General features: G+C 26.9%; 3 protein-coding genes across 3 annotated transcripts in view; 2 read left to right on the top strand and 1 right to left on the bottom strand.

Moving 5' to 3' along the window:
* Window positions 1-2,347, top strand: part of LOC130676583 (dnaJ homolog subfamily C member 13) — a 70,852-nt gene extending 68,505 nt beyond the window's left edge. Inside the window, exon 9 of the transcript XR_008991452.1 lies at window positions 2,106-2,347. The gene's annotated coding sequence lies outside the window, so the exon portion shown is untranslated. The remainder of the gene's footprint in view (window positions 1-2,105) is intronic.
* LOC130676629 (uncharacterized) overlaps window positions 1-25,656 on the bottom strand; it is an 80,718-nt gene that overhangs the window by 35,049 nt on the left and 20,013 nt on the right. The window lies entirely within an intron of this gene.
* Window positions 16,152-17,298, top strand: LOC130676649 (zinc finger matrin-type protein 2-like). Its single transcript, XM_057483018.1, has one exon. The coding sequence runs from the start codon at window positions 16,589-16,591 to the stop codon at window positions 17,201-17,203; it is 615 nt and encodes a 204-aa protein (XP_057339001.1). The 5' UTR covers window positions 16,152-16,588; the 3' UTR covers window positions 17,204-17,298.

The following is a 25,656-nucleotide window of genomic DNA, read 5'->3' as shown; positions in this document are numbered from 1 at the left end:
AAAATTAAAGAAAGAAATAAAAGAGACCGGTTTTGACGCCGAGTTTTATGATCAGCCTTTTTTGATCATAGATTATCGATTACAAATACTTCCGTCGAAATTGTTCTGTTTGCAATGTAATGGGATTAGATATATGATTCTGAAATAAAATCTATCTATGGTAAACTCAATAGTGGGTTTAATAATATATTTATATATGAATGAATAATTTCATTGTCAATTTAAAAAATATATATAATATGTTGTGAATAAAAGTGAAACGTCCCCAAAGGCAATCCTTTCACCCTCCAGTTATCTCTCCCTCGTTATTTATTTATATACAAATCCATTTTATATGTATATCATATACATATATATATTTGCTTGTATAACGTGTAAAGTAATCGACTAAACAGTATGACTCCTTTTTTGTAGTCGGTCAAGTAACTTAAGTCTTTAAACCCTAAATGGCAGACTAAGAAAATTTCTTCGTATTAGGGAAAGTTAAATGCATAATAGTAAAATTATAACTTTATTCATCTTGTATATTATTAAATTAATCTTTTGTTTCAAGTTTTCGTCCCTTGACTTTTTAATTTTTTTCATAGTAAAATTTATTTATTGATTCATTTTTATACCCTCAGAAATTCAAAATTAATTTTTAAAAATTAGAATAAACACTTATCCAACAATTAATTTTACGTATTTTTATCTCTCAGTAATTATATAGAACCATTTAAATATAGTGGAAACCTAAACATGCAAACGTTCTCAATAAGACAATTTATAGATAAATTGAGGAAAATGCAGATAGCCCGAACTGGGAATCGAACCCAGACCAATTCGGTATCGCGCCGAGTGCTCTACCAGTGGGGCTGCCTACATCTTTTGCGATAAAAAAAAAGTATTTGAAATACGTACTTCGTTTTGGTGTCATTTTTTGCATCTTCTCGGCGGATTTATTAATCTTTAATGATATTTGGTCGAAAAATTGAGTTACCTATTTTTTTTTTACTTTGATATCGAAAACTTCATAGTTTTTTCAGTTCTTCAAGTATTTTTCTATCAAAATCATTTTCTGGGTTATTATCATATTTTTTTTCGTAAAGTACATTAAAACCTAAAGAAAATGACGCAAGATTCATTACAATATTTTAATTTGGACGGATTTTAGAAAATATACAACAAAAATTGTTTTTTTTTTTTCACTTTTTTTTAAATTTCTGTATGTAAAAAAAATTTTTTTTGGCTTTTTTTTTGTAATTTCTGTACTATAAAATTTTTTAATGATACTTCTGTATAATTACCATTAATCCTAATAAATATTATAATTCCATTTTTTTTTAAGTTTAATTATATGAAGTGATTTTTAAAAATAAATTTATATAAAATATCAACAATTTTAATAAAAAAAAAAAAAATACTAAGTACGTTTATCATGATAAACCCACGCAATATCACAAGTTCATATGACATAATTTATCTATCGGTATACACCAATAGTAAAATAAAAACCGGCTTTTATGATTATTATAAACAGAGTAATGATAAAAACCAAAGTGTGTCGTATACAATTTCACTTGACTTTGAATTATATATAATACTATACACAGCATAACAAGATGCTTATAAGATTTACTGCTGGTCCTGCAGTAGTGTAACATCACCAACGAGATTCTTACGTGTCAACTCATGACATAACGCTGAATACTGCTGCAGGAGCAAGTAGTTGTACACATACGTAATCACTGCTGCATCAGCAATACAACACGACTTTTTTCTTTCTACAACTTTACCATCAAGGAGAAACTATTATATATCCACAATCTCAGATCATCATCAGTTGTCCCAATTTCGGCATCTTTAAAACACATTTTACTTTTATTATCTTTACTTATAATTGCACTCATATACTAATATATCATATATGGAAAAAAAGAGTAATATTTAAACACGCAATTAAAATCTAATTGATGAACATTTAGATGATTATATTCATACATTTGTGCTAAACATTGTTTTTAAAAATATAGTTATGTATAAATTTAAATAATGTTTAGAAATACATATACATATATATATATATATATGCAATACATATTTTTATTTATTATTTTTTGTTACAGCGTGTATTAGTATCATCTTCTCACGAATAATCCCTACAATTATGAACTACTTAAAGTATGATTTCGGTCGAGGCCGTACAATATAAACCGCCTACCACCAAATTACAACATCTTTGGTTATTAATTATAATTGCTGTACATGACCTATGAAAGTGAGAGAGATTTTAAAACTATTATACATTAGCTAAGATAGATTGGTCCTTACATTAGATGGAAATTTAAAAAAACTTTAATAATCTTCAGTTTTCTTCTCTCTTGTTGAATCATTGCGTTATTTATATTTTAATTAGTTATTAACTAACAGAATAATAAATCATTTTTACTTAATATGTAACACAGTTAAAAATAATATATATAGGATTACAAAATTAATATTCTGTTGAGAGTATGTGAATAAAAGTGTGAAGTGCGCACAAGCCTTAGGCTGACGCTGTCAACACATGGTATATTCTGATTGCCACTAAATGTATAGGATAATTTTCATAAATAATGTATTACAAGTAAATACTTTGTAAATGCCGATAAATACAGATAATTATTTTTCAAGCTCAATGAATAATTTATTTATTTAAAAATCATAAGTATTCAATTATCTGGAAATTAGAAAAAATTTTTATGCACCGACACGCAATTTTACATTCACATAAATAATTATCCCTGGGATGAAATACCGAGTGATATTGTGAATTCTAGTAGTTTAGAAGTCTTTAAAAGCAAAGTGTTTGATTATTTCTTAAATCTAGATAATTAGTTTGGACTTCATTCTGTTCAAGGTTGAGCCTCTCTATTACAATCTTTAAATTATTAGTTGAATCGAATTAATCTATTCAAATCGAATCAAGTGAGCTCTGTCACACTGTATTCCTTTGTAATATTTTAGTTTCTTACGTGATTTTATATTATTTTATTCACGGAAAGAAAATTATGGGAAGTTTTCCTATGCATTATGGGAATGGTTCCCATAATGGTATGGGAACAGTACCTATACTACTATAGGGATGGTTCCCATATATTATGGGAATCATTCCCATACTATTATGGGAATGGTTCCCATATTGGTATAGGAACTATTCCTTTAATATTATGGGAACTATTCCCATAATGTTATGGGAACCATCCCTATAATATCACTAAATTTTTTTTTGCACAATAGTGTAGAAATTTCCCAAAATTTGAATTTTCTTGAATGTTTTGTGCTGACAAAAAATTCTTGTTAAAAATTTTAATGTTTTTTGCCAAATACGATTTTTTTTTCAATGTTTGAATTTTTGTTTTTATGTTTAATAATATTTCTGTGTATTGTAGAAGTGATTACCACACTTTTCTTTAAATTAATTTTTTCATGATAATATGGGAACCATTCCCATAATATTATAGGAATGGTTCCCATAATGATATGGGAATGGTTCCCATAATGATATGGGAATGGTTCCCATAATATTATGGGAACCGTTCCCATAAAGGTATGGGAACCATTCCAATTGCATTATGGGAATCATTCCTATAATATTATGGGAATAGTTCCCATACTATTATAGGAACCATTCCCATAATATTATGGGAATGGTTCCTATAATTTATGGGAATAGTTCCTATAAATTATAGGAACCATTCCCATAAATTATAGGAATGATTCCCATAATATTATAGAAAGTATTCCTATAAATTATAGGAACCATTCCTATAATTATAGGAACCATTCCTATAGTGTTATGGGTATCATTCCCATAATTATAGGAACTATTCCTATAATTATGGGAAACATTTCTATAATTATAGGAACCGCTCCCATAATTTATGGTCGTAATTCCTATGATGGTATAGGAAAAAATTTCACAAAATTATGGGAACCGCTGCTATAATTTTCTTTCCGTGTTGTATCTTAAATATTTACTGTTCCATTGAAAGCAATAACCTACTTCTACGGCCATATTGTGTACTCACGTTTATAATCTTATATACTTATTCGTATGTAATCAATTTGTATTTGAAATTGCTATTTGGCCTGTGCCTTGGCATAAAATAAACAAAATCTAAATCTAAATTTATCCCAACGTCCTCATTAGCAAATTTTTGGGCATATGCTTTCATTGAGAATTTTCAAATTATAAAAATCTGTTGCACGTAGGGCTTCACACGAGATCGAGATTTTTCTCGTCTCGATTTTACGATACGAGACTGAGACGATACACTTCCAAAATTATTTTGACGTTACCGAGACCACATACTGCGAGACCCGAGAGTTTCGTCTTTTGTATCGTATCGTCCAAATTTTTTCAGCCGCGAAATGAATAGACAAGAAATATCAACGGTTAGTTTTTTTCTTAAACAAAAAAATAGGTCTGCGTAGGTAACTACACATTAATGAAACGTAAAATAAAGTGACCATCTGTAAAATATCCACTGTTATAATTTTGTGTTTTCAGTATTCAACTTATTTCAAAAAATTAAATTCTCAAGTGAAAATAAACGGTAATAAAATGTTCTCTCATCTATTTTTTTATGTCGATTTTTGAGCTGCAGAATTTTCGAATATATATTAAGGTGGCGAAAAACGGACTATTTTTTTTCTAGTCTCTAGATAAGCGCCATTCTTAATACAAACATTTAAAGACACCAACAGTTCCAAAAATTAAATTTAAAAAAATTTTCTATGCACATCAGTAGAAAAAATTCATTCTAAACAAGAATATCTACATATTTTGCATCTGTGAAAATTGTTTGGAAGTAGAAACAAAATGATTGTATTATTGTTTTTTGCAGCTCTTATAAAAAAAAAAATTATTTGAAGGTTGTCTACTGAGGATGTTGATTTGTAAATCTTATGTATCGAAGAAAGGAAAATTTTGTACATTTAAATTGTGTCACTTTATTTAAAGAGCAATGTGAAATTTATGAGAGTAACTATTGTGATTTATACATTTATTTAATAACGAAAATTGACTCAGGTTGTTATCCTTGGTTCGAATCCATAAACAAAAAAAAAATCGTTACACGGACGTGGTTATTTTCCACTTACAAATGTAAAAATTTCGCAAATTATAAAAAATAAATCCGTTATAAAATAAATATAACATAAAAAAAAAAACGGTTTTCTTGCTATCAAAAAAGATACATCTTATGAAAAGTAATAAAATCATCCTACGTTAATTCTACAATTTAATATGGTTATACATCGGGAATTAAGAATTTAATGATTACAAGTAACTGTGATACAGTTAAAACATGAAATGCAAATAATTTAAAAAATAAAATATTTAGTGGCTTCAGCATGTGATGATCCATTGGGATTTATAATACCGGAAGTATGGTTTAGTTATCCATAAAACCGGATTTATAACTTGAAATAAAAACGTGTAATAACTACTTTTATTTATAAATTATATATATATATATATATATATATATATATATATATATATATATATATATATATATATATATATATATATATATATATATATATATATATATATATAGAGCGGGGAGAGGGGCAGAACGAGGTACTCAAAATAAAACTTTTTTTTTTATTAATCCTGCAAATTAGCGACAGAATACGAACTTTTAGAATTAGTGTGAGAAAATATTGTATTTCACACCAACACGAAAAAAAATAGTAAGACACTGCAACAGGACGCAGTCCTGTGACAGCAACACGACGAAATCCTATTGTAGCAACAGGATTTTTCGTGAAATCAATAAAATAAGGAACGAGTTTCACGTACCATTTTTTTTTGTCAGTATAGTAAAATTTCAAAAATTGAAAAAAATTCAGTTTAGAAAAAATTCAAACTATAAAAAAAATTCAAATTTTGAAAAAATAATTTAATTTCAAAAGTGTAATTTTTTTCCGAACTTAATTTTTTTTTTAATTTTGAAATTTTACTGTACTGACCAAAAAAAATTGGTACATGGAACTTGTTCCTTATTTTATTGATTTCACGAAAAATCCTGTTGCTACAACAGGATTTTGTCCTGATGCTCCCACAGAAATGCGTCCTGTCGCAGCGCCTTTTTTTTCCGTGAAGGAAAGTAGGACATTTCAATCCGCGTGTATAATTGCCTACCGGAGCCAAACGCGAGGGTAGTAAACACCCGAATTCACCCTATCTTCCTCCCTAGGTGTGTAATATACTATTTCCATGGCAATTGCAATTTCTTTTTATTTACTTCGAATACATATATAATATTCTATTACAATTGGAAAGAAAAATGATTCGCGGTATTTGAGTCTCAGAAAGCCTAGATTTATATAAGTGGGTAACTTAGTGTCATTCCCCCCTCCCTCCCCCTAAATATATATCAGAATGAAGCAAGACTAAATATAATGTATGACATATCTTAATGAATGTATATTTGTATTAACGTTCGACATTATTAATTAAATGATTAATTATATGGATTTGTAAACTGGTATAAGATAATATGACTATATGACATAGAAAACAATTATTTAAAATTTAATGATTAATGTACTTATGTAGAAGATGTCATAAAAATATCTATGCATAATTGAGTATATTCTCTTTAATGATTAAACTGTGACGTGACTAGGTTCGAATAAATTGCAAAATCCAACAGTTGATGTGTATAACTATATATATATATATATATAGATCAGTAATGATTAAAATTGTACGTGTGGTTGGGTAAATGCTCTCCTTAAGCTAGTGTTCTTAAGCTCACTTGCTTTTTAAATGTTTGTAATAACAAGTTTAATGTATGTATCTGTATTAAATGTATATAGATTGAATTAAATCGTTTTAAACATGTAATGTATAGCAGAATAAAGTAGAATAACGTGGCTAGCCACGTGATTACAGACGACCTACGTGTATTTATTTATTTTTACTCGATATTTATATATATTCTTATTGGTTTAATTTATCTGCGGAATGTACTCTTATTTAAATTGTGCAAGTTTAAACAATGATATAACTGATTGTCTGAGGCGAGTGTTTACTATAATTTAGAAAAATAATAAACTTTTATTATCATATATTTATTTAATATATGTTTTTGTGAAATTGAAAATTATAGAACCGGTCCAAACTGCTTTTAAATGTTTCCTGTAATATAGAGTAAATTGCATTTAAAAAAAAGTTTTGATTATCTATTTAAAATATTGCCCAATTTTGTTTTTTTTTAGCAATAAAAAATATTCCGAGTTCAACGTGATTTTAAAAATAAAATTTTGTCAAATGAAATAATTTTGAAAGAATTTAAAATAAATATGACAGTTTTGGTATAATGTATAATTTAAAACTTTCATTAATTAGATTTATTGATCGGCAAATTTAAACATTTGAAAATAATTCCCACGATCGTCGAAGATAACAATGCTTGGGACAGGAAGGAGAGAGAGTCGTTATAAGTTGTAGTGTACTATACGCCCGATTCGGTTCATTTAAACTGAACTCCACTGAACTAACTTGATCTTGTACATATAATACATATATATATACACATACATTATTAACTACATGGACAAATAACTAACAAAACCGTGTAGCTTAAGAAAATTGTTAACTAACAACTATTTAGAAAGAAAATAATAGTAATTATAGAACTTATAATTGATTATTGCACAGAAAAAAAAACGATTTTTTTGCGCAAAAAGTTTTTACTGACCCCAAGAAATTTTTTACATTGTAAATTAAAAATAAAAATTTTCTTAGGGTAAGAAAAAATTTTTTGGGGCGAGAAATTTTTTTCTAGTCCCAAGACAATTTTTGTCTTCAATTCGTAATGCAAAATATTTCTTGCGTCAATAAATCCTTTCATTCTGTGAATGAATATAATTATTTTTATCATTTTATATATATTTCATTTTAATGGGTATATTATTTAATAAATATGTGTATTGTCATTAATATTTAAATAAACCGTGATAATAGAAATTTCACGAGTAATAACTTGCAGTCATCACTACAATGGCTATCATCAATTATTGTTGGAACAAATATCAAGTGAAATCAAAATAACATCATTTATAATGTTAATTTTGAAAAAAATATATTGATTTATTAGCTTGAAAGAAATGGCATTGAGCAGCTTAAATGGAAGGTAAATTTCTTAGAAGCAAATTTGAAAATTTTGAACTCTTATCAAATCAGTAAAACATAAAAAAATCAAATTAAAACTGTTTTTCAGCTTTAATTTAATTTTTACTGAATCAAATCAAGACTCCATTATAATGAAAAAAAAAATCGGTGGAAGTTTCAGAAAATTTTTGAAAAAACTAACATAGTAAAAATTTAAATTACTAATTGCATAACTAGTAATAAATTTGTTAATATTTCGAAAAAAATTACTGATAAAATAGTGGAAATTAAATAGATTTTTATAATAGTCCCGGCGAAAAAGTCGTCCTCCCACTACCATTAGCACGTATTTCCTATGCCCCCACTATCCATTTTAGGACGACTTTTTCGCCGGGATTACTATAAATTAGTAGTTGATTCACTAAATTATAATCAATTATTTAGATCAAAATTAGAATTTCTGCGGATCGCATTAAGGAGAGGCGATGTTAGACATGACTATCTGCGTTTGCCTAGAAGTAATTCTGCTATTTATGAAAACTCTTTTCTACTTCATAGTATAAAAATTTTGAATTCATTACCGGCTGATATTACAGTAATTGACAACTTAGAAAATTTTAAACAAACTTGTTTTAACTTCTTCTTGCAATCAATGTAATTACAATTAATCCTGTGGTTTAATATGTTAGTGTTATTAATTAGTATCGGTCTTTCAAATTGTATTGCGAACACTGTATCAAATGCGTACCTGTAAATTATTAACTTTATGTATTGTTGATAGTCCTGAAGGAGCTTAGACCTCCAGGATCAAATAAAAATTTTTATCTATCTATCTAAATTATGTTGTAGAACCATTAATTTAGTAGTAAAAAAAAAATGAACCGATAAGTAAATCTGAAAATTTTTAAAATTAAATTTTCTAGAATAAAAAACTGTACAGTCATATTTTGTGTTAATTAAATAATTAATATCTTTTGTGTTATTAAATAATTAATATCTTCACTGTAAAAAATCACCGGGGTAAGTCCAAGCGGTGTAGGTGTTAAAATCGGCGGTGTTAAATTTTAACACCGAAAGCGGTGTGAAAATAACGCCGCCGCCGGTGTAGATATTCTTTATCGGTGTTAAAATATTTTACTTTGTAAATATTTTTACTTACTCGATCACTATACTTGTAAATAAATGATATTTTTTATTAATTTTCATAAAGAACTGACATTTCTTGTGTTTTATAATCTTTAAAGTTAATACTCCAAGCGGACGCAGTTTATCCTGCTTTTACACCGGTTACCCCGCTTTTACACCGATATTATTCCGTTTTTACTCCGGTTACCCCACTTTTACACCGATTTTACTTCGCTTTTACACCGGTTACCCCGATTTAACACCGGTATTTTTAACACCGGTGAAGTACTTCTCCTACACCGGTGTAATTTTATTTTAACACCGGGCGGAGTTAAAATGAGTCCATTTTTAACACCGCTCTTTTTACAGTGTTTGAACTTGATCAAAATTTGTTAAAAAAAAATTCTCTAGAGTCCAATAAAAATCATCAATGCAACCGTGATCTGATTTCAAGACTCATGGAAAATTTTTTGAAAGTTGTACCATGAGGAAAAATGTAATAGTTAGATTTCTATGAAATCTACAAATAATAAAATACTATTATAAAAATTACGGAAAATAACGTAGAGTAAACATGTGGTACACTTTAACATTACTTCTTGGTAACACTGAGAAAAAAAAAGAAAAATCAACTGTTACGGGACTCCTTTGATATGAATGTTGCAAGTCGAGGAAACCCTCTTGATCTTACGCAACTTACACACTTATACGGAACGGCCCTGCTCTGTGCCACGCCTCGATGTATGTAAGCGACCGGACCAAGACTTGCGATATTTTTTAACAGGTGTCCCACTTCCCCATGACCTCCATTGAATATACTGAATATTTATCATATCAAAAAACAAATATATATGGATAATTATTTAAAGTCAACACACTGTGCCTATAATATGTTATTTTTTCACCCAATTATATTCAAATATTTTTTTTTAAATTATCGTACATTAAATTAACACATTATTATTCTTAACACGTACAAGATTCTTAAAATTTTAAGCAAGTATCGATAATTAAAATAATTATTTTATTACGCAATAAAAAATAAGTAATTATTCAAGTTATTTTAATTTTAAAATCAAATACTTAAGTATTTTACTCCGGAAATAGACGAAGTTATTGAAAATTATTTGTATAGATTTTTAAAAAAATTTTTAAATTTATAGCTGACAATTATGGAAGTTAATTAAGGAAAAAAAAAATTACTTAATTTTAAAAATATATACAATTAAGTATTTATAAAAATCATTTAAATGCATCATATGTCTTTACTAATTTTATGAAGATCTATCAATAAAGATTATTATTTAAATTTATAAATGCTTGTAGTAATAATTAGCATTTATAAATTTAATGTTAAACAACAGTTAACTCATGCCAATAAAATTTTCAGCGGATTATTATATAACCTTGTCAATTACTTTTACAATCTTTTAAATGCCTAATTAGCTTATCGCTGTATGAAATTTAATAATTTAATTAAAATTATAAAAATGAATATTAATTATGTTTAGTAAAAAAACTTTTATAATTTTCATTTATTTTATTTAATTAGTTAATTATTATTATTATTGTCAATAATAAAATATTAATGTTAAACATATGGACGTTAAATGGCATTTGAAATGAAAGTAGACATTCGTCGCTCCCGAAATCGGTCAGGACACACTGCACGTTACTCAGCGAGAATATAATTCTCAATACACGATATAATACCTTTCACCCCAATCCAAACTCAGCTTTTTTTCCACTCTTGTTATACACTACGAGTCCTCAGGGCTTCTGCGATAATATCTTTTGATTTGCCGCGCGAGGCCCACCGTCTCGATCAATTTATAATAATGATCGCATCGATCTTTCCCCGGTCGTAGGCCAAGTTAACTCTCTTACAATTACACATTACTTATATTACATTAGTATAAACGTTAACGTATCAGCTTTTCTTACACCAGTAATCTCCTCGTCAACTCGCCGCAACTTTTCTTAAACTTTTTTTGTTTAATTACAAAGCCAGCGGTACATACGTCTTCGACAACAGATCGTGTACCAGTTTAAATTCTTTGCCCTTATTCCCTTAGCCTGTTGGTCACTTGTTGCAAACGTGAGTTGCATTTCTCGATATACTCATGACAAATTACCTCAACGTCTCTTTTTTTAAAGCTTTTTTTTCATTTGATATTGCATTTAAACTTTGCTTTCATTCACTTTAACTTTTTTTTTTATTGACATTGACTTTCCCATCGTATTGATATTTATATACATTTTTATAATTTATATATGTTTGTATAAATATATACATGTATTGTATATGGATTCAAATATATGGATATAAATATTTTTCAGTCCGTTTTGTACCAAAGTCTTATTGAAAATGAGAGTAAAAGTATATTACATAATTTACCGGTTAAAAAGGTGTTCATGAGTACAAGAGATTACCATTGATAAAACTTGTTTGTTTTTTTTTTAAACAGCTATTTACGTAAAGATCATCGTCCACATATTTTTAAATACATATTTGTTATTTTATTTATATATTAATTTTCTTACGTATAAATGTATGTAATTATTTTTAAAAAATAAATAAATAAATACGTAAATTAAAACAAACCATCAATAAAATTTACTTATATATACATTAGGGTGTTTCATAATTAGGCGATATTTTTTTGTCCTACCTGAAAAACTAATAATTTATAAAACAAAAAACATGGGAAAAAAAATTTTTTTTAGTTTGGAATTTTTTTTCTCGGCAATGGCTTATTGTACGAATAAGCCCAGTATACATTTTTGTAGAGAATTTAACGCTCTACAAAAAAAGTCTCTTATCATTATTTGATAAACCCATCTGTTCAAAAGTTATTGGACCTCGAAGTCAAGTTAAGTCTTAAAATCGATCAGAACACTATTTTTCTAGGAGCTTGGCATTAAAATGGAAATAACTAGAAAACAGTGCAGAATTCAAAAAAAATTTATCAGAGATAATTTGTAGAAAATAAAATTGTCTACAAAAAAGATTTTATGACATTTTATGATAAGTCCGATAGTTTCGCCGAAAAAGTAAAAAGATCTCGAAATTTACTTTAACTTGACTTCGAGGTCCAATAACTTTTGAACAGATGGATTTATCAAAAAATGATAAGAGACTTTTTTTGTAGAGCGTTAAATTCCCGACAAAAATGTATACTGGGCTTATTCGTACAATAAGTCATTGCCGTGGTAAAAAATTCCAAATTAAAAAAAAATTTTTTTCCCATGTTATTTAAATGGGAAATCGAATTTTTCGATGCGCTAAGCCCCTCATTGACTTAGAATTTTTATTGAAACGGGAATATTTTTTTTGTACTATAAATTGTTAGTTTTTCAGGTAGGACAGAAAAGAAAAAACACCCTAATATACATATATATATATATATATATATATATAGGTTACAACTTTATTTTCTAATAAAATTTAAAAAGTAAAGAGTTAAAAGTACAAGATCATTAAAAAATCGCACCTTGAACAATTTATGTGTATCTAAAGTATTTTTATATAAATAACATGTTTTTTTGCTGAAAAGAAAAAAATAAGTGAGCGAAAAAACACACCTATAAGCCCAGAAGGTACTTGCAATGAAAATAAAGTACGCACTGTACAACCTTGATTTTTTTTTAATGTTTCCTTTCTATCTGTCAGCCTTAAACAGTAAAGTAGTCATATATATATTATTTATAGCAACAATATTGATTTCATTATTATTGTAAATTGTTAAGTGTTTTTCCAGTAATAGTAAATAAAATAGTTATATAACATAATATAAGTAATAGTTGTTACAAACTAACAATTAGATTCAGTTGATCAGTATAAAAAAGATTTTAAGTTTATTCTCTATTGTTGAAAGTGCTGTGCACCTGTTCCAGTGGAACGGATCACTGCTGGTTGACTGATCATAAGACTGGGTTCATCCCACTATTTTTTATATTTTTTATCTCTGTCTCTCCCTTTAATAATCTTTTTATTATTGCTATTATCCGCATATTCTCTTGGCTAAACTTCTTCTGGGTCAAGGAGTTCTCCGGATACTCACTCATCTCCTTTGCTGATGCTGATTTTAAATTGTTTTACGTGGGTGTCAGGACAACATCATGAGTTGAATTGAGAGGGACAAGATAAAAAAAAAAAAATATTTCTTGTGCAAGGTGTAGTATATTCAGGAAGTGTTAACTCTCGCCTCTTTTTATCTTCATCATATCTTTATAAGTAAAAGTCATTTTTCATTTTAAGAAAAGATTTCATTACATTATTGTTTTAAATTATTATTTTTTTTTCTTTACTAAAATCTTTTTATCCTTAAATGAAAACTTATCATTTAAATCGAGTATTTTAAATTTTTATGAATTATTCAAAATTTTTAAATCTCTAATTGTCATAAGTAATCATCTTTAAATAATTCATTAAAAAGTTTTTAATTTATTCAATTATTTAATTTCACAATAGATTTTAACTGTAAAAAAATTGCGTCAAATTATTTTTTAAATTTTCATTTTCACATTACGATAAAATAAAATTTAAAAAAAAAATTAATAAACAAAATAACATGACCTCGAAAACTAAGTAACCACTAGAATTTAAAAGTTATTTAAAAAACTCTCGACTCAGTAATTTTTATTTTTTAACTTTCGTGTACATACATTTTTAACGTACATGTATATAAATAAATAAATAATGTCTTGGGCCATTCAGTGAAGCGTAAGAAGAAGACACGGTTTATAAAAGAGTAAGAAACACCGAAACCCAATGTGATGTGATTTTAAAAACTCCATACATTCACGACCACCAAGAATTAAATCCCACACAATAATATCATGAATGCAGAATGAATTTGCCGTTAATGGATTAAGTAAATGTGTGAAATTGAAAGGGCATATCTTAACTTAATGGAGATTTTGCAAAGTCTGTAGGTTATCTTAAGCTTCTTTCAACGAGTCTTAAAAACGTCATGACGATGCATATATGAAGATATCACTTTTTAATGGAAGTAAATATACTCATAAACTTTCTTACTGTTTGTTATTATTTTTTTTATTTTTTTACAATAAAACATTCATTTATTATTCTTTATCTGATAAGTTATAGCTCATGACCATGAAACAAGATCAATGATCTTGAGATGCATTCCTAAGATTTATTATCTCTATAGTACATTTTAATTACCCAAGTAACACACAGACAACCCGTATAAAAAATATTTTTGTTCATAATAAATTTAGATCTGAATTTCATCACGAAACTCAGATCGTGACATAAATATGACTTTCATCATGGATTTACTCCAACATTTCGTCTAGTAAATCAGTATCAATTATAAAATTAATTAATTACGTCTTTGAATTGGACTTAGAATAACTTCGATAGGAATTTGCCTGAGTTAAACCTTTTGCCAAATTTATCGATTCAGAAATTACCAATAAACTTTTTCTATCAAATACTTGATTTATGTAAATCAGTTTCGATTGTAAAATTAATATAGTGAATGAGCTTTGGATCACTTGGATTAAAATTTGACTGAGTAATAATCTTGTCGTGATTAAAGTTGTTGAAACAAATTCATCATGAAAGTCATATTTGTGTCACGATCTGAGTTTCGAGATGAAATTTAGATCTAAATTCATTATGAATAAAAATTTTTTTACGCGGGAATTCAAAGATGTCTTTTAAACGGATGAGACAATTTTTTTTGTCTCAAAGACACATTTTTTGGTATAAATAAGATATGCGGATGTTGGTCCTAGAAGACATAGAAAATTTGTGTTGTTTTTTCTGTCTTAAGAAATACATGTCACACGGAAAAAAAAAATAGGTGCTGCAACAGTATGCAGTCCTGTGGGAGCAGCAGGATTTTCATGTGACAGCAACAGGATAAATCCTGTGGAATAAATAGGATAAGGAACAAGTTTCATGTACTAATTTTTTTGTCCGTATGATGAAATTTTGAAATTTGAAAAAAATGCAAAGTTTGGAAAAAATAAAAATTTTTTTTCAAAATTAATTTTTTTTTTCAAAATTGAAATTTTTTTCAAATTTTGAGATTTCATTATACGAACAAAAAAATTATCACATGAAACTTGTTCCTTATCCTATTTATTCCACAGGAAAAATCCTGTTACTGCAACATGATTTTGTCCTGTTGCTCTCACAGGATTTATCCTGTTGCAGCACCTATTTTTTTTTTTCCCGTGCAGTTAAAAAATCGTTTAGATGACTTATTTATTTATTTATTCATTCATTTACGCCACTCGGAAATCATTCATTACTGATACAATATTAGGTAAAAAATAAATGATAAAGTATAATTTACTTATCAAAGAAACAGATAATATCACAGTGATGATAACAAAAGTCGTTATAAGAGAAAAATAAAAAATAAAAGTAACAACAAAAAATAACAAATATCACTTATATATAAATAATATCCAGCCGCTTTGCGACTAAAGAAATTACAGTTGATTACGTTACTAAATTTCTAGCGGCACTTTTAAATTTATTCGCCGAAACACCAAAAATGTCAATTTCAGATGCAAATTCGTTGACTACATTTGATATTCTGTACAACGGAGCTCGCGTCTTATTTTACCACTGTTTGTAATTTACTTATGTCAAGTTTCCTAAGTAGATATTTTTTCGGTGACAAATTTCTGATCGTCAAGTAATTATAAATTATTAAAATTATTATTTTTAATTGAAAAGTTAATTAGGTATTAAAGTATCAATAAAATTTAATTCGAAGATATGAATTTAGTTTTTGAATTATACAGGAAGTCAGATTACTTTAGTTGCCGCTAGATGTCCTCATTAACTGACTTCCGGGTGATACACGGAGAAAATAAACACTATTCTCTCCATTGCCCATGGGACGATACTTCTATATATATTTTTTTTTATTGTTTTGTCAGGTGTCGAGTGTCGAGTAGTAGACATTCTCCTTAGTATCTATTTTTACTATAAAATCTTTTGTGGTTTGTTATTTAAATAGCAACAAGAAGTTTAATTAATTCAAGTTGATATAATAGAAATTTTCAGTGGTTTTTATTCATAAAAAAAGTCAGTAAGCAACACGAGGTATTGCAGACTTGCCTTTATGATCTTAACGATTGTATAGGTTGGAATTTTATTGATTGCATACGTATATTTTACGTATAGTTCTTATATTTAATATTATTAATATAAAAATTAAATAATTGGACTTTAGTGAAATAACATATTTGTATTTAAAATATTGTAATTAGTGTTGACGTAATTAATTTATATATTATAAATAAATATATAAGTAATTAAAAATGACTCAAAGACCAGACGACCATAGAAGAAAATGGGATCGCGAGGAGTACGAAGATTTGGCACTTAAACGTCTTCGAGAAGAAATTGCAGCAGAAGAATTGGGTGTTCCCAAAAAACCAGCAATACAACGCGAACCGCTTAAGCCAAGAGATTATAAAGTTGACTTGGATTCAAAACTTGGAAAAACTGTTGTTATAAATAAAAATACATTTTCATCCCAATCGGGTGGTTACTATTGCAATGTATGCGATTGCATTGTCAAAGATTCAATTAATTTTTTGGACCACATCAATGGAAGTAAACATCAGAAAAATTTGGGAATGTCCATGAAAATTGAACGGTCATCATTGGAACAGGTAAAAGCGCGTTTTGCTGCTAATAAAAAAAAATTAGAAGAGAAGAAAAAAGATTATAACCTGGAAAAACGTGTCAAAGAGTTAGAAGAGGAAGAAGAAAAACTTAAGGCATATAGAAAGGAAAAGAGGAAAGACAAGAAGAGAAAAATAAATGAAGCTAGTGAAGAAGAGGAAGGAAAAGCAGATGATTATAATGAAATGGCAGCTGTGATGGGATTCTCAGGATTTGGATCAAAGAAAAATAAAAACGGGAAATGATAAATTTTATTAGAGTTGATATAAATATTTAAAATTTATGTTAATTGTAATATTCGCTTGATTTGTAATTAAAATTTTGAAATAAATAATTTTTACTGATAAGTTTTTGTTTTTCTGTCTATAAAATGATAAAATCATGTATTATTTCTTATCGGATAATTTATAACGCATGACCATGAGACGAAATCAAGGTTCTTGTGATGTATTTTTAGTATTGATATTTATATATATATATATATAGTTAATCAAGCTTTTATATTTACGTATAAGATAACAATTCACATCAACATTATTTATTATTTTAAATGTCGTATTATCGTTTAAATGTCTATATATATTTTCTTTATTATATCAGCTCTTCCGTGAGTTTAAAAATTTTTAGATGCAAAATGCAGTAAATAAACTTTCTCTGACAGTTACTTAAATTTCAATACGAGCATCTGTTGAGACTATACTTGAAATTATTGGTTCTTATTTTTTTTCTTTTTATGTTTTAACTATCACCTTTTTAACGGTTTGAGTTTTAGAAACGTTTTATTTATTATTTATATAATTCTAGAAAAAAAAATCTTATTCTACAGTTTTTAATATACATCAAAAAAATTTATTTACATTTAAAATAATAGAATTAATTTTCTGAAAGAAAGCAGTCCTCTCATGTGGGTTGACACCCACAATTCAAATTTTTTATAGAATTAAATTTATTTAATTTTTTATGATTTATTACATGCTTGAGATTTTTATAAACAATAGATAGTTAAACTTTTTGTAATTTCGATTTTTTTCCAATTTTATTTTTTTTCCTAATGATTAACTTTGGTAATGAACCGGCACATTCATACTTTTAATATAAATTTTTTAATAAAAAATTATATACTTGATGATTTAAAATAATTTTCATTAAATATATACAGGGGCAAAACTGGCAGAGGGGTATAATGGAGTAGCCCCCAAATTCTAAAAAAAATGTTTGCTTTTTAAAATGTTTTTAAACATTCCCGAATGACTTTCGTAAGTATAATTGAGCATTATTTTGAATTTTTTTTGTTAAACTTTTTCAAAAATCTAAAGTTTCAGTCGAAAAATCTTGACAACTTCAGTTTTATGATAAAAACTATTGGAAATATTTTTTTCTTCCATTACATCCAATAATTATGTGAGAGGTAATTTTTTATTACGTAAATTACAGATAAAAAAATTTAATTTAATCAAATTTATTTTAACGTCCAGAAATTTTTTTTCACCTTTTTTAGGGGGTACCCCATTTTACCCGCAAAATGAAATTTTTTTTTTATAACAGCAGCTCAAAATTTTTTATATTCACTTTGAACATCAGTAAAAAAAAAATTTAACGTATTAGAGTTCCCAAGAACGGAAGTTCCTTAAATACCCCGTTTTGTCCCTGCAAACTCTATATCAAATCTTTAAGCCTCTGATATAAAAAAGCAGCGGAATTGCCGACTTTGAAGCATCTTTCATTAAGTTTTTCAATTAATTAAATCGCAAATAATAATATGAGAATTTTTTATGTACAAATTCTTTATAGGAATTCGAGGTTTTTTAATTTAAAAAATTTCATCTTAATTAAGAACGAAAGACGGAAATCTGAGTAATTTTATAAGTGTTAAATTACGTATACTAAAAAACGATAAAACTTTTGTAAAAAATTTTTTAATTATTTTCATCTTAATTAAAGTTTAATTTCACTGTCAAGTGCTTGGACATTTTTTTCTTTATAACAATTAAAGCAACAATAGAAAATAATGTAAATAACTCTTCGTGATAGAATTAATTTAAAATTAAGAATTAAAAGTATTCAAGTTTCTTACACTTTAATTACTCTCGGAAGTAACTGATGCTCGCGGAAAAGACATCAACAATGTCGCCGCGGCGACGAAGCTCCCGATCCGTCAACTCGTGATCAGAATGGTAATTTGTCTTAAAAGAGTAAAGACAAGAATTTAAAGTATCCTAGTAGTGTAAATTAGTGTTTCAAAAAATCGACTTTTTTTTTTTTTTTGAAGAACATTGAAAAATCGACAGAGTATCTCTAGACAAAGACCCTGTTAAAATATGAGACCTTAATATTAATATTTAAAGGTGGCGATTCACGATTTTCTATTTTCCATTTAAATAACATGGGAAAAAAAAAATTTTAATTTTGGAATTTTATACCTCGGCGATGGGTTATTGAACAGATAAGTTCAGGATATATTTTTGTAGGAAATTGAACGCTCTACAAAAAAAGTCTCTTATCATTTTTTGATAAATCCATCTGTTCAAAAGTTATTGGAGCTCGAAGTCAAGTTTGAGTAAATTTCGAGATCTTTTTACTTTTCCGGCGAAATTATCGGACTTATCATAAAATGTCGTGAGATCTTTTTTGTAGACAATTTTATTTCCTACGAATTATCATTGATAAATTTTTTTCAAATTCTGCATTTTTTTCTAGTTATTTCCATTTTAATGCCAAGCTCCTAAAAAAGTAGTGTTCTGATCGATTTTAAGAGCTTGGCATTAAAATGGAAATAACTAGAAAAAAATGCAGAATTTGAAAAAAATTTATCAATGATAATTCGTAGGAAATAAAATTGTCTACAAAAAAGATCTCACGACATTTTATGATAAGTCCGATAATTTCGCCGGAAAAGTAAAAAGATCTCGAAATTTACTCAAACTTGACTTCGAGCTCCAATAACTTTTGAACAGATGGATTTATCAAAAAATGATAAGAGACTTTTTTTGTAGAGCGTTCAATTTCCTACAAAAATATATCCTGAACTTATCTGTTCAATAACCCATCGCAGAGGTATAAAATTCCAAAATTAAAATTTTTTTTTTCTCATGTTATTTAAATGGAAAATAGAAAATCGTGAATCGCCACCTTTAAATATTAATATTAAGGTCTCATATTTTAACAAGGTCTTTGTCTAGAGATACTCTGTCGATTTTTCAATGTTCTTCAAAAAAAAAAAAAAAGTCGATTTTTTGAAACACTCTAGTGTATATATTCATATATATTTAATTTAAAAGTATCACGATAAGATGCCACTTTGTATTTTTTTAATTAATTTTTTTTTCCCTGTCATTATTTTTGTTATAAACTCTTTCAAGCCGATAATTTTCACTTGCAGTTCCACTATGATTTTTATAACAATAATGACAATAACAAAACTTAAGCCATTCCAAGATGATTAAATATTTTTTCGTGACTAAAAAAAACATTGAGTAGATTGAATTACAGAGAACAGAGTCAGTATTAAATTACTGGCTCTATTGATGCTGCAATATAGTAGCAATTGTAGGGAAAAATAAATTAGATATTCGTTAATCTAAAGATCCGGAATTATAAATTTCTACAGACAGTAAAAAAAAGTTTGTTGCTTATTATCTGTTGAAATTTAATCATCTAAATAAAAAAAATAAATTACAATAATATAAAATTCATCAACTTGTTTGAGTTTTAAGTAAATAATGTAATTTAATACCTTTAATTTTTAAAAATTCAAAAGCCTCAATAATAGCTCATCAGTCTTATAAAATTATACTGCATAGTAATATTATTTATTCGTTTATATATTATTAAATTTAACGGCATTCACATAAATGGCGAAGACGTTTTGATGTCTTTCAGATGTTTATCGTATCTTATTATAGACTTTTTACAGACTCTCTGAGACTTGTAGATCATTGAACCGTAATAAATCAATTTAATTGAATAAGTTTCGCGAACTTGTTTTTTTTTAATGTATATATATAAAATAAAAACTATCTTTTGAACACCTCGTAAAGAGTCACCATGCATAATTTTAATCTATTCTATAAACCTTGAGAAGGTAGACTAGTGCAATTAACTATAATCAAGTTTGCTGTCATTTAGTATGCAATTAAGTTTTTTTTTTAATTCGTATAAAAAAAATTAATATTTATGCTTTAAATAAAATTTTAATTCTAGCGAAATGTAACTAACACGGAAAAAACAAATAGGCGCAGCAAGAGGATTTCCATGTTACAGCAACAGAACACATCCTGTGGGAGCAACAGGACAAAATCCTCTTACAGCAACAGAATATTCCGTGAAATCAATAAAATAAGGAACAAATTTCATGTACCAATTTTTTTTGTCAGTATAGTAAAATTTCAAAATTTGAAAAAAAATTGGTACGTGAAACTTGTTCCTTATTTTATCTATTCCACAGGAAAAATTTTGTTGCTGCAACAGGATTTTGCCCTGTTGAACCCTCAGGGTGTGTCCTGTTGCTGTAACATGAAAATCCCGTTCACTAAAAAAAAAAGAAATATTTGTCCCAAATAAATCAATTTATTTGTGGATTTTTTTTTAATATTTCTTAATGACAAATAAATATATTTGGTACAACAAAATATGACAGTTGATTCGAATAATTTTATAATTTGACGAAAATATATAATTTATTTGTGGTAAGTAATTGATATATTTGTGGTAAAGATATTTAATTTATGACAAATAACCTAAAATTTGGCGATACTATACATATATTTCCCGTGTAAAAAACATTTGTTCCAAAAAGATTCCAAAAAAGTTCTGCATGTGGAACTTCTAAACATGAGACAGATTAGAACTTCGAATGGAACTTTTTTAGAACGTTAGTAATTTTGATGGTAAATAAAAAATTTTATGAGTGAATTTAGAGTCAAAAAAGATCGTTCTTAGAAATTTTTTGAATTTTAAATGGACATTTCAAAAAAGTTCCATAATCACCACTTTTGGCCTTTTTCGAAAGCTAAAAAAGACGTTCCATAAACATTCAAAAATGGTTCAGAAATCGTTACTTTACAACCTACTATAGAACTAAAGTAGATGTTCCAAAAACATTCCAAAAAAGTTCCAGAATCACCACTTTTGACTTTTTATGGACTAAAAAAAGCGTTCCAAAAACTTTCCAAAATCACTTCTTTTGCATCTTTTGTAGAATAAAGACGTTCCAGAAACATGCCAAAATAGTTCAAAAATAACTACTTTTGAATTTTTTATAGAACTAAAAAAAACGTCCATAAAAAATTCCAAAAAAGTTTCAAGAGCGTCCTTTTTTGACTCTAAATTCGCTCATAACAACTTTTTTTTTACCATCAAAATTACTAACGTTCCAAAAAAGTTCCATTCGAGGTTCTAATCTGTCTCTAGTTTAGAAGTTCCATATGCTGAACTTTTTTGGAATCTTTTTGGAACGAATTTTTTTTACACGGGTTGAAGCCCTTATTTATTTGTAGCAATTGGATCATTTCTTTACTACAAATAAATCACTTATTTCACGCAATTAAACTACTGAAATATATTATATCTTTCTCACAATTAAATATTTATTTGGCCATATCCAAATATACGATATCTTTGGCTCAAATAAATCTTAGTTGGCTCAAATAAATCTTTTTTTCAGTGCATGAGCTTGAAATGAGGGTCAGTATGAGGTTTATGAGTTTGAAATTAGGTTCAGTGTAGTCGTATGAGGTTACTGAGTATGAAGTAAGAGTCAGTAAACTTGGTTGAGAGCGAGATAAGACTTACTTTGCTTTTTTGAGGATGAAATGAAGGGCGAAACCGAAAAATTGTGTGAAATGAGGGCGAAAATTTCGACTCAGGTATAGTCTATACTTAAAGACTTGAAAATACATATAGGACATAAAAAACGTAATGATCATATGGATAAAACTCTTTTTTATAAAAGAAAAGTATGACAAGAGAACAAAAAAAAAATTAATTATTAATACCGATTAAATAATTTAATCCTCAGTATAATTAATAAAACAGTTGTACCCTCACTAATAATTTATTTTTTTCATCAATCAATAATTTAGCGGTTCAGTATTAATATTTGAGGCATCAATAAAAATATTACTTTATTAAACGATAATAATAATAATTAAAAAGTAATTCCAATATGATTGACTATCGATCATCGGTTGAATAATAATTACAAGAGGAGGCTGTGTCATTGAGGATAATACCTACAAGAGTTAAAAGCAAAGGCTCAACTTGGAAATTAGTGTCAACTCGGACGTACCTCAACTTGCTCGCGCTTTCAATCTTCGCGTTTATATGCCGTTCACTTTCTCACGAGTCTTACCCATAATTTATGGTCATTCTTATAACCAACTAACAAATTATCGTCCTAGTCCACAATTCTGTATACTCTAATACTAGCACTTTTATAAACAAAACGTATTATTTTATCAATAATTTATCATTTTTTTTAATTATCTAATCAACTTACTGTTAACTAGATCAACTCTTCAGTGAATTAATAGATTTAAATCCTCAAAAAATATCCTTGCAAACTATTGCTTCATAAAATTTATCAACGTGAAATATTGCACAACAAAATTGTCCTTAAAAAAAAATATTTATTTTAAATACCCAAGGACATTTCATTCATTTATAAATAATTAAACCTCTTTATTTATAAAAACAATGAATTTTTCGACCGTGTGAAAATTTTTATATCAACAAAATAATAAATTATTTTATTGTTATTTATAAAAAAAATTTATTTTTTGTCTAAATATATTTATTTCTCATTGTTAAAAAAATATTAATTATTATTTAAGATAAAACGGAAGCAAATTAAATTTTTTTCTCAATAAATAAATATAAAAAATCTATTACAGTCTCTATTGTAATAATATCAGCGTCCTTGACTTTTTAAAATCTCATTATAAGACGAGATAGATTTAAATCATGATAATTAACAGATAATAACAATGATAGACGTATTAAGAGAGATATTACAGAGTGTCCTGAGAAAAAAGTCTCACTCTAACACCATACATTTATTTTATTTAAACTTGTAATTTAAAATGATTAGTGAAGTAATTGACGGATATGCTTATTGTTTTAATTGATAATTGCACAAGAAAATACTTAAATTTTCACTTAAAAATTTTACTATTTTTTTTTATCCCATGGTAGTGACAACAATAATAATAAAATATGAGAGTCTGACTAAAAAATATGTCATTCAGAGTAATTAGTTAGAAATTATTAATTAACAAGAGTAATTAAAAAATTTTTTTATTATTTAATTTATAAACAAAAAAAAAAGAATGAAAATCGTTAAAAGTATCACCCTAGTTAAGCCGCTTTCCATTTCATTCAGTTTTCACTTTCATTATCTACGATTTTAAAATTCAATCAATTTGTATTTCTATACGTCATTAATTAATTATACAATACAATTTATAAAAATAGTTTTATAAATGTAAATACATTATTTTGTGTTTAACAGCTCGTAAAGAATGCGAAAAAAAATTATAACTAAGTATATATTAATTGCGGATATGATTTAACGCGTAAAATTTAAAAAAAAAATAATAAATAAAATAATTCGTAATGATAAAATTTTGAAAAATAGTTTCGTAATAACCCGTGATTAGAGTCGCGGATATTAAAATTAATTTGATAATACTTTTGTTCAGTACTTTATATTTTTTATAATTTATGATTATTAAATATTATGAACTGTAGTCTCTGAATGTATAATCATTATTTATACTTTTATTTAAATTTAAATATATTTTTTTCAATAAAAATATTATGATATAATTGAATATTAAAGTCTTGGTTCCGTGCCGGGTCTTAAATAATTATTTAATTTTACTACTTAAAGTCTTAATAACTTGTTAATTAAAATTCATTAAATAATTACCGCGTAATACTTATACTTTCGTAAGTTTAAAAAATAATTGATATTTTAAATAAAATGTTTATTATTATTTAAATAAAAGTTACAAAAGTCAAAAAAATAAAAACATTAATTTAAATTTACGAGATAAAGTGGTAATTAAGTATGGTTTTGACAGTTCTTTGGAGTTTTATTTTAAATATTTGAGACTGAAAAATATGAAAATCTATATATTCATGAGATGTTGTTTGTCAAAATATAAATTCCATCAACACCTTTGAGGAGTGTCGATACAACACGGACAAGTCTTTTTAAAGAAAAAATAAAAAAAAATTTAGTTAATGTGATGATTTAAATGGAATACAAATTAAGAGCTGCTATTTATTACGTAAATCGTTGATTGATTTTTAACTAGATACCCCGAGTCAAAAAACAAATTCGGATTTAAGTCTCAAAGTTCTCAATGAGGTTTTTGAGGATCAATGTAGAATTTTAAGGACAACAGTATTGAAAGTTATCCTAGTTTAGTCCTCAAAGTAGTTACGACCCTTTTTACCACTTTGAGGACTAAACTGGAATAACACAATCTGGATTAGAGCCTCAAAATACTCAAAAAATATAGAAATAATTTAATCCGCATTTGAACCTCAAAAGTCTTCGACGTATTTTCTCCCCTCTCTTTTCTATCGAAAATTTTTCAAAATCCGAAGTAAAACTTTTCATTCGTTGAGGATTTTGAGGTCTTACTTACAATTTAAAATCGATAAATTATTTGCATTTAGACCTCATAGATCT

Source organism: Microplitis mediator, chromosome 1 (assembly GCF_029852145.1).
Source record: "Microplitis mediator isolate UGA2020A chromosome 1, iyMicMedi2.1, whole genome shotgun sequence".
In the NCBI taxonomy this organism is placed as follows: Eukaryota; Metazoa; Arthropoda; class Insecta; order Hymenoptera; family Braconidae; genus Microplitis; species Microplitis mediator.
This window is presented reverse-complemented; position numbering and strand designations above follow the sequence as displayed.